This window comes from Gadus macrocephalus, chromosome 5 (genome assembly GCF_031168955.1).
Source record: "Gadus macrocephalus chromosome 5, ASM3116895v1".
In the NCBI taxonomy this organism is placed as follows: domain Eukaryota; kingdom Metazoa; phylum Chordata; class Actinopteri; order Gadiformes; family Gadidae; genus Gadus; species Gadus macrocephalus.
The window spans coordinates 15,644,580-15,659,101 of NC_082386.1; the positions used below are offsets into that span (position 1 = coordinate 15,644,580).

Consider the following 14,522-nt stretch of genomic DNA (forward strand, 5'->3'; position numbering starts at 1 on the left):
AGTATTCCAGCCAGCAGCACACATTTTCCTCAAATTAAGGGGAAGTCGGAAAAACCACAGTTATTCCACAGCCTGTTCCTCCCTCCTTCCCTCTCGTCTCCTCTCTCTCTCCCCTCCCCTCTCTCCCCTCCTTTTCTGCCCGGTCTGGAAGCTGTTGAGCTGTTCTCCAGATGTTGCAGTCTGAAGGCTTGGCTTGGTACAGCCACCTCCGCGCTGACGTTGCAACGCAACGGGGGGAGGCCAGAGGGGGACTCTGTCCACACTCCACTCTGGGGCACAAACATGGCAACACGTGATTTAAGATTTCAAAACAAACCTGTCATTAAATAACACTAAAACACATGGAAACATGTGATCAAAGATATCAAAAACATGGCAAGATGGGATTTAAGATTACAAAACAATCATGTGATTATATATCACACGATAAACATGGCAACATGTGATTAAGGATTATAAAACCGACATGGCAACAAGTGATTCAAGGTGGCAAAACGCACATGTGATTAAAGATTAAGATTAAATAAACATGACAACACATGATTTAAGAATTCAGAACAAAAAATCCCAACATGTGACGAAAGATTTTTTTAAAAAACATGGCAACATGTGAAAAAAACATGACGTTTTAAAGCAAACCAAGATGTCAACATGTGACTTCTCAGGCTTCTGACGAGTTAAAGAGCAGAGCAGTTTTCCTGAGTAACTCAGTACCCAGGACTGTCCTTACAGCTTGCTTTACAGCGCAGGGGACGGCTGCAGCTCTAGCTTCTGCTATGGGGTCAGGGATCAGGGTCGGGCTCCAGTGTGAGAACAGGTTGCACAGCTGTTTGGAACACCACAAACGTGTGTGTGGGGGGGTGAGGGAGAGCGAGGTAGCGAGCGAGAGAAGAGAGATAGGTTAGAGAGGGAGATAGAGCTAGGTGTTAAAACAAGACAATAAACAACTCCTTCAGTGGGGTTTTGGGACCCCCCCCGCTCTTTTGTTACGTGCAGACGACCCAAACTCAAATCTTACTGAGGAATCTCTGAGGGGTAGGCCATGCTGATGGAATGGAATGGCAACCCACCTCCTATACTAGTACTCAAGGCTTCAGTAGGAATCATTCACACAGAGAGAGAGAGAGAGAGAGAGAGAGAGAGAGAGAGAGAGAGAGAGAGAGAGAGAGAGAGAGAGAGAGAGAGAGAGAGAGAATCATTAGCCACACTGTTAGTCGAACATATAGGAATTGACCCTGAAAGATGCATTATTTTTGTACATGCATTTAATACTGTAGCCTTTTGTATTGTATAACTCATTTCCATGTACTGTGTGTTGTGCGGTTGTAATGTAGGCTAATTATGACATATTCTAATGAAGGAGGAGGAGTTTTCTCCCCGGGTCGTTTGAGACTAAACAGTTATGTAACTGCTGGTGTCCTTCTGCGCCGCCAGTGCGCATTTCTTTGGAGTTCTGCGCTCTGGAGTTGCTATATTGGGAATCCCTCTTCGGGGATATTCGAATTCGGGAACATGTGTCTTTACAGGACCGTATATTTTGTCTGCTACATGCAAACGTCAAGGATGAACGCAGTGTCTGGAAAAGACCAGCTATTTGGCTGAATTGCGCACGGAATTCGAAAAGTGATTTAAAGGCTTCTCGGATTAACGTTATTAACTTTCTCTCGGTCGTTGGAAAGTTAATGTTCAACCCCTGCTCGACAACTTCGTTGGGCAGCCAGTAGATTCAATGTAAACTATAAGACATGGGTAGCAGTCTGAGTCTGAGCAGAAGTAAAAAGATCGCACCTGTGTGTGTGGTCGAAATAAACGTTTCCAAAAGAGAAACCGAGTCGCCGGAGGAAACAGTCGCCCCTGCTCCGAGATCTCCCGGGGATGTGAGGAATTCTTTCAGGCGATTTAAATTCCCAAACTTTACAAACGGTAGCAACTTTTCCAAAGTGGACTGTAGAAGACGCGGATCGCCTCGATCCACCGAGAAGGATGATGAACATCGAGGGAAACCGGAGCGAACTCCTGCTGCTTCTGATGATGAGCATGGGAATATTTCTAAAACCAAGAATGGACATAATAAGAAGTCTTTCGTCAGATCCAGGACGTACGGCCTGTGCACTTTTAAACGAGTCAGCTCCAACACGGAGTTAAACCCCACGACGACTCCATCGCAAGCGTTCACTTCCAGCAATGAGTCGCGTCGCCAAGAATGTGGTTTGGAAGACGTAAACAAGAATGGGAACAGTGTGTTCAGCCACGTGAGGAAACACGCACCAGCCGCAGGCTCCGACCACGAGCACAGAGTGAGTGATTAATTGGGTTCGGTTAATTAATGAATGAACAGAAACATTCAAATCAAACATTTATGTAAGGCATAGGGCTTACATCATTTGGCAATCAATTGATCGATATGGCACGTAAGGTACAAACCCAATATTGTGATTCTATGTTTTAATATGTAACTTACTTTATGCTATTTTTTGTGATTCTATGTCTTTCCAGGGCTTGGGTCCAAGTCGTTCTTGTGTGGAACAAGTTCTCAAAACAGGAAACGACTCGTAAGTAGGCCAATGTTCCATTATCTTATTAATAATTGATTATCAAGATGAGTTGTGCGCACAGGGGACTTCTGTAGTAAAAAGTCTGATCCCACAGCAAAATAAAATAAACATTAAGGTATTCCAAACCATTAGTACCTTTCCATATCATTTTGCGACTTATTGGTGTTTGGATGCTTATTTATCTGTATTTTGTGCCTCATAAATCATAAAGCCATTGCATTTACGGTAGCCTAGATTCGATATGGACTTAAATGTATGAAAACGAGAAAAAAGTACTCTCTAATTTCCGCCAGATCTTTTGCCAACTGCCTGAACACCCCAGTGACCACGCCCGTCATTCTGTATGATGGCTCTGAGGAGGAGCTGATGGATACTATCGAGAGGGAATTCAGCTGATCCCCACCCCTGATGGTCATGAGAGCGCTTCCATCTCTACACACCGTCTTTGAAAGTGATCCTCAAAGTTATTCAAAGATTCATGTTGTTATATTGTTTCTCTTGTCAAATTCATGGGTGTGCGTAGACCACAGACTCCTGGATTAACTATCCAGATTATTATTATTATTTTGAATATTATCGCCGAACACTGGGCACACTAACAATAATGTGTCCGAACTCTCGACAGAGACAAGTGACTGTTCTATGATTTGTCCCCCAGAAGGCTTCAAGCACTCACATATTTGTTACCCATTGACTTGTGTTACCCATTGACTGCTTGTCTTTCACTTGTCTGTTATGACAAACCTTGTTTGAAGAACTTTACTTTTTGGCTTTTTATAAGGGCAACATCAATTCAACACAATTAAAGTATAGGTCAAATAAGATATTGCATTAACTTCAAAGTTCTAGATACAAATGCAGCATTGGCTTTTCCGTTTTATGATAAGTGGCCACTGCTGTGCAAAGCGGGTATGGGTAGGATTATTTATTTAACGTTTGTTCCCTGACCATGTTTCCTCAACTCCTTAAAAGGAATGTGTGGCCGTGGAGAGATGTAAGAATGAGCTCAGAATCAAGGCTCAGTCTTGGCAGCTGTGCTTCTGCTGCTTATGCAGTCTTCGAGCTGCTAGAGATTATTTAGCTCCGTGTTGACATGAAGGTTTACTGGTACCTAGTGGAGGTAGCATGAACTACATGTGGCTCTGTTAAAAAAATGCAATACAGAGAGTTCAGATAATCTTTCAGCTTTACAGTAAAGCTACTACTTTGGTTATATTATAGTATATTCTCCAACTTCAATATTGTAAAAAGTGGTTTTTATATACAGCATATATAATTGTCAAATTCTGAACATTGAGATGAGGGTATGTTTCAGTGAGAAATTTATTCTGCAAACATGTTGGTATTAAAGTAAAAGTTTTACTAGATGCCTGTTAAGATCTGACAATACATAAAACTCATGTGCCATTTATTTAACGCAGGTAACATAAAATATTTTTTCTTTCAAAAAATACAAAATAGATGGCACAATATAAATAAAACAATAAAATATATAATTTCCCCCAAGTTAAATACAACCCCAGATTCTAAGACTTGATTTTAAAAGAAAGTAGCAATTATAAACCAATATAGAGCAGTTAAGAGAAAAATCATTCAAGTGGTGTTCTGTTCTTCGGTGGCCTGTAATAACTCATTCTCCTGTGCACTATGTGTTGAAGCTTGGAGGGCAGGAGAGGAATCTGGTCTCCAAGCATCTTGCATATACTGACGTTCTTAGCAATGTAATCCACACAAGACCTACCAGAGAAAAAACTGTTAGGAAAGCCGGTTCCAGTATTTTGATTAAAAAAGTAGCACGGCTATTTTTATTATATTGTCTTCAAATATATATGTATATATTTTACCTGAATAGAGGATATGGCTCGGTCTGAAAAACTAGTGCATCATTGCAATGACCCTGGAGAACAATACAGATAAAGAAGTGGTTAGGGTTTTCTTGTTTTTATGATCAAAAGGCTTTATGGGATGTTTTTTTACTCTTATGCATTCATGAAAAGCCCTCTACAATGTTGGTAATAAATGCATTCAAACTCTTATTGCATAATCTCAATGTTATTCTGCAAAACATTACTGAGACAATTTTCCAAAGCACGTTTTCTTTTGAAAAAAAACTGAAAAGGTTCATCCTCTTAAATTCTGAAAAAAACTAAATCATATATATATATATTTTTTTTTTATAGCCTTCTATCCCTCCGATCGATAATCAGGGAAATACCTACTGTATCAACTAGAAGTATGTAGTCACAACTTCCACCAAACACGATCACATCGGAGTCCTTGCCTGCATTGGCTGTGTGCCACAACCTTACACACGAGGGGGGAAAAAACACCATCAGAATTTACACTAGAAATGGTTGCTGTTGATCCTTGACTATTTAAGTAGATGTTTGCAATGGGATTTATTTTTTACAATGTAGTGACCTTTAACACATGTGAGCAAACTGAAGTGAGATCACTGAATATGTGTGGTCAGATTGTAATACCTTGGCTTGTTCTCGTAAGGGTGGCTAATCTCCTGCCATTTCTTTGTTTCAACATTAAGCAGCCAGCCGTCACCTAAAAATGTTATAATAATAATATAATGCATATTTTGTTATCCAACAGATCAAACCAAAATAGTTTTGAAACAGCTCATATGATCAAAACAGCTTTCGAAACATATAAGTGCTGATGGGTGTATTACTCATTGGTTTGCAGTCCACACTTAGTCCTCCAAACAGGAATAAGGAGCTATCAGCAACCGCAGTGAGTGAATGCCAAGATCTGCCTACTGGAACAGCTGAGAGCGGAGAGACTCTGAAAAAAGTAATTTCAACAAATTACTCATCTAGAGCTAGACACATTATAGACACACACATCATAATATTGCATGTGTATTGACTCTGGATTTCAGGGCTTTGGATTTTAGGTAAGATTAGAAAACGTTATTGTCCATCACCTTGACAGAAAACAGTTTGGGGTGATAGTCTTTGTTTTGCACAAGACAGTGGAGACAGACAGGAAAGGGGGTGAAAAGACAAGAGAGATTGACATGTGTCGTAGGAACAGAGGTCAGAATCTAATCCAGGTCACTACAAAACTAGCGTCACTAAAACAAGCATGTCCAGTGTTTCCCACACATTGACGAGACTATGGCGCCCCGCCATAGTCTAATTTCGGCCGCCATAGTCTCTGCGTGCACATGAATTATTATTATTATTATATATATATATATATATATATATTTTTTTTTTTTTTATTAATTTTTTTTGCTCAGACGAAGTTTGTGTCGCTCTCATTGGGATTGCATGAGAGCAGAGGCGCTGCATCCCATTAGGCATACCAGGCAATTGCCTGGGGCCCCCTAGAGCCAAAAATAAACAAACCCCCCCCCCCCGTCAACAATCGCTCCATACCACCCCCCCCCCCCGTCAACAATCGCTCCATACCCCCCCCCCCCCATAGTCTCCACAATTTCTGTGGGAAACACTGATGTCTATCAAAATGTTATGGTTGACCCCAACATACATTTCCGCCCATGTCCATGTCTCAAGGTCCAAACAGTGGACATCATTGGTCCTCGTTTCCTATCATGAAAAACAGGATGTTGAAAGGCCACTTTCAGTCATTGATTAGCAATGTGTTTTGAGGGAGGGAAAGTGTCAAACGCAACCTACCATCACTCTTCCTCCACAAACGTATCCTTTAGAACCCAGGGTGGCGCTGGCATGGGCAGCCCTGGGGGCGGGGGGGCGGCCCTGTCCACAACCAAGACAAACCAATCTCAACAAGTCTTCATCGTTTACTTCTAGCTTTAACCACTTTTATGCTTGATTTTTTAAGTCAAGTCCATTGTATTTGTATGGCACAATTCTGAACGTTTTTCACAGGCCGCACTATATGGCAGCCCCCTAACCTGAAAACTCCAATAAAGCAATTATAAAGGCTTAAACACTGTGAAATTATTATATATCATCTTATTTATATAATACATTGATTTACTAATAATTTCAGGGTACATTTCGAATATATGTAATATTATACAAATTTTTGGGGCTGGATTTTGATCCTGAACCCCTCACTTTCGGGGAAGAACTCAAAGACCCAAACAGAAAAAAGGACAAAGTATTGACTATTGTAATCAGTCGTGCAATTGACTATTGGAGTCAATACTTGGGTGAACCTTGGGTGAAAAAAAACATCTTGGAGATTACAACGGGTGTCGATAAAGAAGTTTGGCGAGTTATGAATCTGTTCGAATCCTTTGCATTCAGGAAATTTTGTTCTTAGCCCATCGCCAAACTTGTTTGGAGCAGCAGGTAGCCAGTCGTCCATTCATGATCACAGCAACACACTTAAACAGAGACAGCGTTATAGTAAGGAGGACATACATTAGTCTGGGGCTCCGTCCAACTGGCATGATTGGGGTCGAACACATGGACTTCGTTGTTCCAGCCCCAGTAGACGTCGTCCACCTGGTGGTGAACCAAACAAGGAAGGGTGAGATATAATGGAAGTATCTGGTCCAATTGGTGGATCTGTCCGGACAGAGATCCTCTCCCAACCAGGGCTGATGTAAACCGCCATTTGGCTTTTCGATGAATCAAAAATAAACCATTCATAAAATCAATGCCATGAAATGCCCATAACAAGTTACCAGAGCCCAAAGTGATATCTTTCATTTGCAAAGCGTAATCCAGCAAATGTTTGGTCGTTTTACTAGATGAGCGACAAATTTACGAAGTTATAATAAATACATTTTCTGTCGATCAATGAATCAATAAATCAACGGTCATTGTCCCCTTTTCCCCAAATTAGGGTCCTGAGTCTACCAAAGCACAAATAGTTGCATACCCACGATGCCTCGTCCAGGATGAAGTTCCTCCTGTTGATGTCATTTCGTAGTTTGTGCCCATATCCTCCAAAGAATGTGATCCTATTACAAAAAAACATATTTGTCCATAATTTAAGACTGAAGGGATGAATGATGATGGATTAAAAAAAGAATAAGGTCAAAATGATGTTTTGGATGAGCAAGAACCAACACACACACACACACACACACACACACACACACACACACACACACACACACACACACACACACACACACACACACACACACACACACACACACACTATTATTAACTATTATTAGTATACTTTTACAACAACACAGCATAATTTGAAGCTCAACGTTTTGCAATCGCTGGTGCTATCCCATTGGTGATAGAAAATTATTAATACTACCACCACTTTCTATTAGTGAGCTGAACCATGGAAGCAGAGGTGAAAAACTGACTGGGCTTTGATACTTGGAGAAAGTTATCTGCACACACCTGCCACCAAAGACCCAGCAGGACAGTTTGTCTCGGGGTGAGGGAGGAGCGCCAGACACTTTAGAGATCTTCTTCCAAGTGTAAAACGCATCCAGAAGGTTGACACTGTATATCTGTTTGACAAATATTGAAAGGATTAACAGGCTACCTAATGTGTCTTTATATTGATTTAACCCATTTATCTCCCTTTCTTCAAAACTGTACTGTATACATTGTATATTGTATCTATTATTTTAATTGTGATGTCCACATCAAATTTAATTAATAAAAAAATAAAATGTTTAACAAAATAAATGAAGTTACTGCAGACCGGCATTTTGATACCCAAACTGAGTTAGTTTTAAATCCATTTTGAACCCACCTCATTGGTCTGGCCATTGTTGTCACAACCTCCAAATATGTACATATGTCCATTTAAAGAGCAGCCACAAGTGCCTGACATGGCTGGTGGCACATCTCCCCTCATGGAGGACATTTCCCTTCAGAATAAGGGAAGGGACTTGATGATTTTGAATATGAGGTATGTGAAACACAAAGAACATGTACGTATGCCTGGGCTGCCAAGTAGCTTAATATGCATTATGCACTCATTATAATGACAAGCATTCTTACCATAGGCCTCGGTCCATGTCATAGATCCAGATTTCATAATTTGGTAGAAAAACTTCATCGTCAGCAACTGTCTGTACAATGATAAATGATGGATTTTAGATGTTTATGCTTTTCCACAGATTTTTCCACAGATTAAACAATATATGGAGGACAACGGCAGATAACTTCGATTTAAAATCGATGAGGAAAAAGCAAAACATTAAATAATATCAGTGTCTTTACCACGTAGCCTCCCCACACGTACAGGAGGTTGTCTTCCACTACAGCCGTGTGTCCACTCCGCTCCTGGGCCACCAGTTCTGAACGATGCCTCTCAGCCATGTCTTCGGCTGGGGAGATAGAACACAACTATCTACGTATATAATCACCTCAGTCTGTACAGAAAACATGCCGATTACATATAGACTTTTCGGTCAGTCAATAATGAATCGAATTGGAAAAGCCTTGTCGGGTTGTGCAAAAACAAGCCAATTTTGACAGCAATGGTTGACAGAAATGGACAAGGTCTAAAACATTATGGCCAGGTTTTGTTGTTTTTGTGTTGTGGTCATTCCCCTCGTCATAACTCGAACACCAAGACATACTCACAATCGACAAGAGTCACAAAATAAACATCTGCACGGGAAATATTACACTATGTAGTTGTGGTTTCATAGCCATTGCATCGCAGATCGAAGGACTGTCTGCGATTAGCACTGCCTTCGTTTTTTTTTTGTTGCGTTGTTATCAAACAGCCGAGGTCCTCAGAACGGAAGTGATGAAATACAAGAGGAAGCGCGTATTTAGCGCCAAAGCTTGAGTCGGTAGCCGAAGCCCGTAAACATGGATGTTCTTCGCAAAATTAAGACAAAAGTTTCCGCAGACTTCAAGATGCGAGGACTCATGCTTCGCCCGTATGTATTGTATTAGCTGCCGTTATTTTGATATGTTTTCTCATTAAAGAAGGCATTTCACCAAGAGTATCCCACAATGACAGCTTTAAATGGTGGCAATAATGTTTTCTACACAATCCATTCAACTGCTTGACACCTTTATTATTGTATCCGCCGCTTTAAACATATCAATAGTTCAATGTATGGGGTTTGTGTTTTTATATCAGTGTTAAAAATATTCATGGAATGTTCCATTATTACAGAGATGCTAGTAAATACCTTGTGGAAATCCTGGAGTCTGTCAATCCAAACGAGCTGGAGGATGTTATTGAAAAGATATTGGATGCTGTGGAAAAGCAACCACGTAAGTCTAGACTCTCAATGATTTGTCTTAAACATGTATGCATTTGTGATGTATATAATGATGTCCAAATTTTCATTGCAACAGTTTCCTCTTCTATGATCGAGCTGAATGTCATGGAAACTGCTGTTCAGGACTGCAGTCAGTCGTGTGATGAAAACATGTAGGTCAATATTATTCTTTCATGTAATTAATTGATGACATTACATTGTTACACTACATGTAATAATAACTCATTATAAGGCAGTGGCCATTACAGTGACAACTATCCTGAATTGATTGATTTAAAATGATGCCCTGTGAATTGATTTCTATGTACAGAGACAATGTGTTCAACATCATTGGAGCATTTGATGTGCCCAGATACATCTACAGTGTTGAGCGGAAGAAATTTGTACCGTAAGTTAATAATTTCACTAATGATGTCCATTCAATTATCATTTAAAATCTTGTAAATGTACATACTTTTTTATAAAGAATAGTGCTAATATCATTCAGTGCTGATCAGGTTACTGTTGACTTATATTTTTACCTTTTGACTTTGTCCCACTCAGCATCAATATGACCAAGCATCCAGCTCCCAGTCTGTGTGGTGTAGCAAGGGACAAGGCTGAGCTTTTCAGAGAACGCTACACCATCCTACAACAGGTTTGAATTCATTCAGTCTCTTTATGTGCGTGTTGCTATATATGCCGTCTCGAACGTCTGGTATCTATTGGCTCTGCAGTTATAAAAACCTGTCTATTATTCATGCCATCAATGTGAGTACATATCTTTGTTTATTTCTAGCGAACACATCGACATGAGCTCTTTACCCTACCGGCGATAGGCTCTGCCGTCGACGAGAGTAGAAACAAGTTCCAGGTAACAATCCCAAATACAATAGGTTTTGCTGATTGTTGCTCATCTCCTCTTTTTCATTAAAATGCAGTGAACTGTATTTCTGTGGCTGTGCTGTTTGGTTTCTAGCTGAAGACCATTGAGGCGCTCTTGGGCAGCACAGCCAAACTGGGAGAGGTCATCGTGCTGGGGATGATCACGCAGCTGAAAGAGGTAGGCAACTGACACCGGTCTATTCTCACTTGTATAATATCCATATCATTTTAGTATATTTAAAGATTAGTAAAATATACAGGCATTAATATTAATCTACTCTTTTTTTAGGGTAAATTCTTCCTTGAGGACCTCACTGGTACCGTACAGCTGGACATGTCCAAAGCAATATCCTTTTTCCACATGCCAGAACTAAAAATCATTTTGTAGTTTAAAATTGTCTGTCAACATGATATTTAGGCTTGTGAGACTCATGTTATTGTTTATAAATTATTATTATTTCTGAATCATCCATACTAATAATAGTTCATTATTTCCATGCTATCAATGTAAGCACACACTTAACCCTGCCTATACCAGTTCCATAATGGCCTGTACACAGAATCCTGCTTTGTGCTAGCAGAGGGTGAGTAGAAACCACCCAACTTCATATTATGCAGGCAATGAACCCTATTTGTGTTTTATATAAGCCTTAGCTGATGTTTTACTCTGTCTCCTAAAGGCTGGTATGAGGACTCGTTGTTCCATGTCAACGCCTTTGGCTTCCCACCTACAGAACCTTCTTCAACGACGAGGTTGGTATTGGTATTGGAACTCGTATACTATGTATTGTTGGGAAAACACCATAATATGTCTCCTTTAACATCTGTCCTTAGTCAAAACTGTAAAGTGTGCTATTTTACCTCCAGAGCTTACTATGGAAACTTGAACTTCTTTGGTGGCCCGTCAACCACGTCAGTCAAAGCGTCTGCGAAGCTGAAGCATTTGGAAGAAGAGAATGAGGACGCCATGTTTGTAGTCCTATCTGATGTGTGGCTGGACAGTGTTGAGGTGATGGAGAAAATTCACACCATGTTCTCAGGTACTCGTTTTGATTGTATGATTTTATATAAGATATGCATTTTATTAAAATGCATATTTGTATTGTCTTATTTACCTACACATTTTAGTAAGAAAGTCAAGTTAACCACTCCAACATGCACCGAAGCGTAATTTTTCTGTGTTTAAGGTTATTGGAGTCATAGGGTTGAAGAAGCCACATTACAATCATGAGAATGAATATTCTGATATAAACCTATTGTGTGTGTGTGTGTGTTTTTGTGGTGTAGGCTATGCTACAGTGCCTCCTACCTGTTTCATCTTTTGTGGAAACTTCTCCTCTGCTCCCTATGGGAAAACACAGATCAAATCACTCAAAGGTGAGCGAGATGATTAATAATCGAATAGGTAATTAAATATAATGTAGTATAGTCTTTGAGAGATGCAATAAAGGGAAGTGACAATACACTCTGTTTTCAGAATCTTTGAAGACTCTTGCTGATGCAATCTGCTCCTATCCCAGCATTCACACCAGGTATTGTAGGTTTGAAATTGACATATCTTGCTATTCCTATTATGGTTAATATTGGGTGCATATCAGAAGAAGGTTAGCCAATAACAATTTCAGCCTACACCAGCGAAACTCAAAGATAAACCAGAATTTGTTGCAATGTAGACAACATATCAATAAATAGCTTCTTAAGGGAGCTCCTGGATGATATATACTGTATAAATACAATATCATTTATATTTATTTCTCTTCAAACCACAGTAGCCGCTTCGTCTTCGTACCAGGTCCTGAAGACCCTGGCCCCAGCACAATTTTACCACGGTAAACATTTCGACGTCATTATCTGTTTGATTGAATGACAAATGTTTTTCGTGAACGTCTAAACACTGCATGCTTTTTCTTCTCCCCAGGCCTCCGTTGGCTGACCACATCACGGAGGACTTCCGAGAGAGGGTTCCCTTCTCTGTGTTCACCACCAACCCATGCAGGTAGGATTATGGGAGCTTACAGGTTTCTTTCGAACACACACATACGAAACAAGGTCACTGGTTATTTTGGTGGTTATCAGATACCAGTTTACATCATGAATCACATGGCTACTCTATTGACTGTCAACATCAACGTCTTTACTTCAAAAACATCTCGGCTGTGAATTTAAAGAGCCAGTTGCTTATTATAATGCTCATAACAGTTACACAATGACGGTATTAAAATGTATCATAAAGTTGGCGTGGGGATGACATGCCCCGCCTCTTTCCAGGCCAAAACACATTTCTTTAAATCACATAGTGTTCAAATTCCATCTGAAACAGTGGGTCCATTGACTCTTTAAATGATACCGATGTTGTGATTCTGGCCACTGGTTGGTAGTTGCTGAGAATGATACCTTACGGGTTGGCAGGATTCAGTACTGCAGCCAGGAGATTGTGATCATCAGGGAAGACCTGGTCAACAAGATGTGCCGAAACTGTGTCCGCATGCCGACCAACAGCCTGGACATCCCCAACCATGTGAGTAGTGGCGTCCTCCCGCTCTGTGTGGAACTTGATGGCCAAAAGCACATTAATAGCAGACGGGAAGAAATGTTTTTCAGAGACTACAAATTAAAATTGAATCGCAAGTGATCCCACATGGTGGCAATTATGTTATTCATGTTATTTTCAAGGCACCTCTAGGGACAGGCATTGGAAATGAGCTAAAGCTACAAATGCTATGACGCTTTCTGCTGGATTGGGCACAATCCACATGAGTTGTATCTGTCCCCATCAAATAAACACTAACTTACTAATTTGAATTCAAATAAAATAAAGACAAGCGATTTACTATTCATTCATATACTCAGTGAGCAGAACATTTTGCATAAATGTCTTTAATTAATTGATGAACAGGTAGGTGCAGGTAGACCGGTGCTACTGGGTTTCAAACACTGAGCCTGGGAGTCAAACACGCTAAAACCACTGGACAATCCCCCCCCCCACACCCCTCCCCCAAGCAAGGTATTGAGTTCCTGATGGGTGTCGTGACATGTGGTGTGCATGGTTCTTCGTCTGCCTTTTAGTTTGTGAAGACCATCCTCTCCCAGGGCCACCTGACACCCCTGCCCCTGTACGTGAGCCCCGTGTTCTGGGCGTACGACTACGCGCTGCGGGTCTACCCGGTCCCCGACGTCATCATCTTTGCAGACAAGTACGACCCCTTCAGCATCACCAACGCAGAATGCCTCTGCATCAACCCGGTAGGGAAACCCTGACTTTTGTCTTCTTTCTGAACAGCTGTACTCGGTTGACACAACGTTGGTGATTCTGTATTTGTATTGATTTATATTTACTTTATTATAACAGGGTTCATTTCCAAGGAGTGGCTTCACGTTCAAAGTGTATTACCCTTCGAACAGAACTGTTGAGGACAGGTGGGTTGGATTGTCCCTCTCTTTTTGGTATTTTCGTGTTTTAATAAAAAATAAAATATTTATAATTGATACGCTATTTTTGTATTATGAGGCTAATGTATCTATTTCGTTACAGCAAACTTCAGGGACTCTAACGATTTGGATTTGCAACGGGATCTGCTGGTGTCTGTTTTATTCCTCCTTTGTAAAATGTGTCCAACTTTAATATTTTAATATGTATGTACCTTTTTTATGTAAAATAACTAATAAAGGTTTAAATTCCTAATGTGACATTGTCCAGCTTTTTACTGGTATAGTAAAAACAAGTGCTGAGTAATCTTTTTAAAAACGTATTTTAGAATGTATATTTAATGACCTTTGAGGAACATCAATAATAAGGCTGATTGTTTTCCCTTGTTATAACAGCCAGTTCTCATAGTTCTAAATAAAAATTGACACACAACACATATATTGACACAGACGCAACCACTCTGGCCCCGCCCCGACCGCGATTCGAAAAAATTTACGATATG

General features: G+C 40.3%; 3 protein-coding genes across 3 annotated transcripts; 2 read left to right on the forward strand and 1 right to left on the reverse strand.

Annotated features, from left to right (window-relative positions):
* The first annotated feature begins 1,203 nt into the window (after window positions 1-1,203).
* LOC132458196 (uncharacterized) lies at window positions 1,204-4,591 on the forward strand. The gene is made up of 3 exons (XM_060052747.1): window positions 1,204-2,297; window positions 2,497-2,552; window positions 2,849-4,591. The coding sequence occupies exons 1-3, from the start codon at window positions 1,746-1,748 to the stop codon at window positions 2,949-2,951; spliced, it is 711 nt and encodes a 236-aa protein (XP_059908730.1). The 5' UTR covers window positions 1,204-1,745; the 3' UTR covers window positions 2,952-4,591.
* LOC132458194 (kelch domain-containing protein 1-like) lies at window positions 3,895-9,217 on the reverse strand. The gene is made up of 14 exons (XM_060052744.1): window positions 9,074-9,217; window positions 8,708-8,814; window positions 8,486-8,556; window positions 8,235-8,352; window positions 7,874-7,986; window positions 7,389-7,470; window positions 6,926-7,009; window positions 6,212-6,292; window positions 6,063-6,121; window positions 5,239-5,351; window positions 5,039-5,111; window positions 4,775-4,859; window positions 4,400-4,452; window positions 3,895-4,292 (listed from the first exon to the last, which is right to left on the reverse strand). Exons 2-14 carry the CDS (start codon window positions 8,804-8,806, stop codon window positions 4,145-4,147), a joined length of 1,179 nt encoding a protein of 392 aa, XP_059908727.1. The 5' UTR covers window positions 8,807-8,814; window positions 9,074-9,217; the 3' UTR covers window positions 3,895-4,144.
* Window positions 9,218-9,226: 9 nt separating this feature from the next.
* On the forward strand, window positions 9,227-14,275 carry pole2 (polymerase (DNA directed), epsilon 2). Its single transcript, XM_060052740.1, has 19 exons — window positions 9,227-9,378; window positions 9,621-9,721; window positions 9,806-9,881; window positions 10,040-10,117; window positions 10,273-10,366; window positions 10,508-10,582; window positions 10,688-10,771; window positions 10,883-10,939; window positions 11,129-11,177; window positions 11,274-11,346; window positions 11,461-11,633; window positions 11,881-11,970; window positions 12,071-12,125; window positions 12,363-12,422; window positions 12,512-12,589; window positions 13,003-13,111; window positions 13,660-13,836; window positions 13,943-14,010; window positions 14,126-14,275. Exons 1-19 carry the CDS (start codon window positions 9,308-9,310, stop codon window positions 14,142-14,144), a joined length of 1,587 nt encoding a protein of 528 aa, XP_059908723.1. The 5' UTR covers window positions 9,227-9,307; the 3' UTR covers window positions 14,145-14,275.
* Window positions 14,276-14,522: the final 247 nt, after the last annotated feature.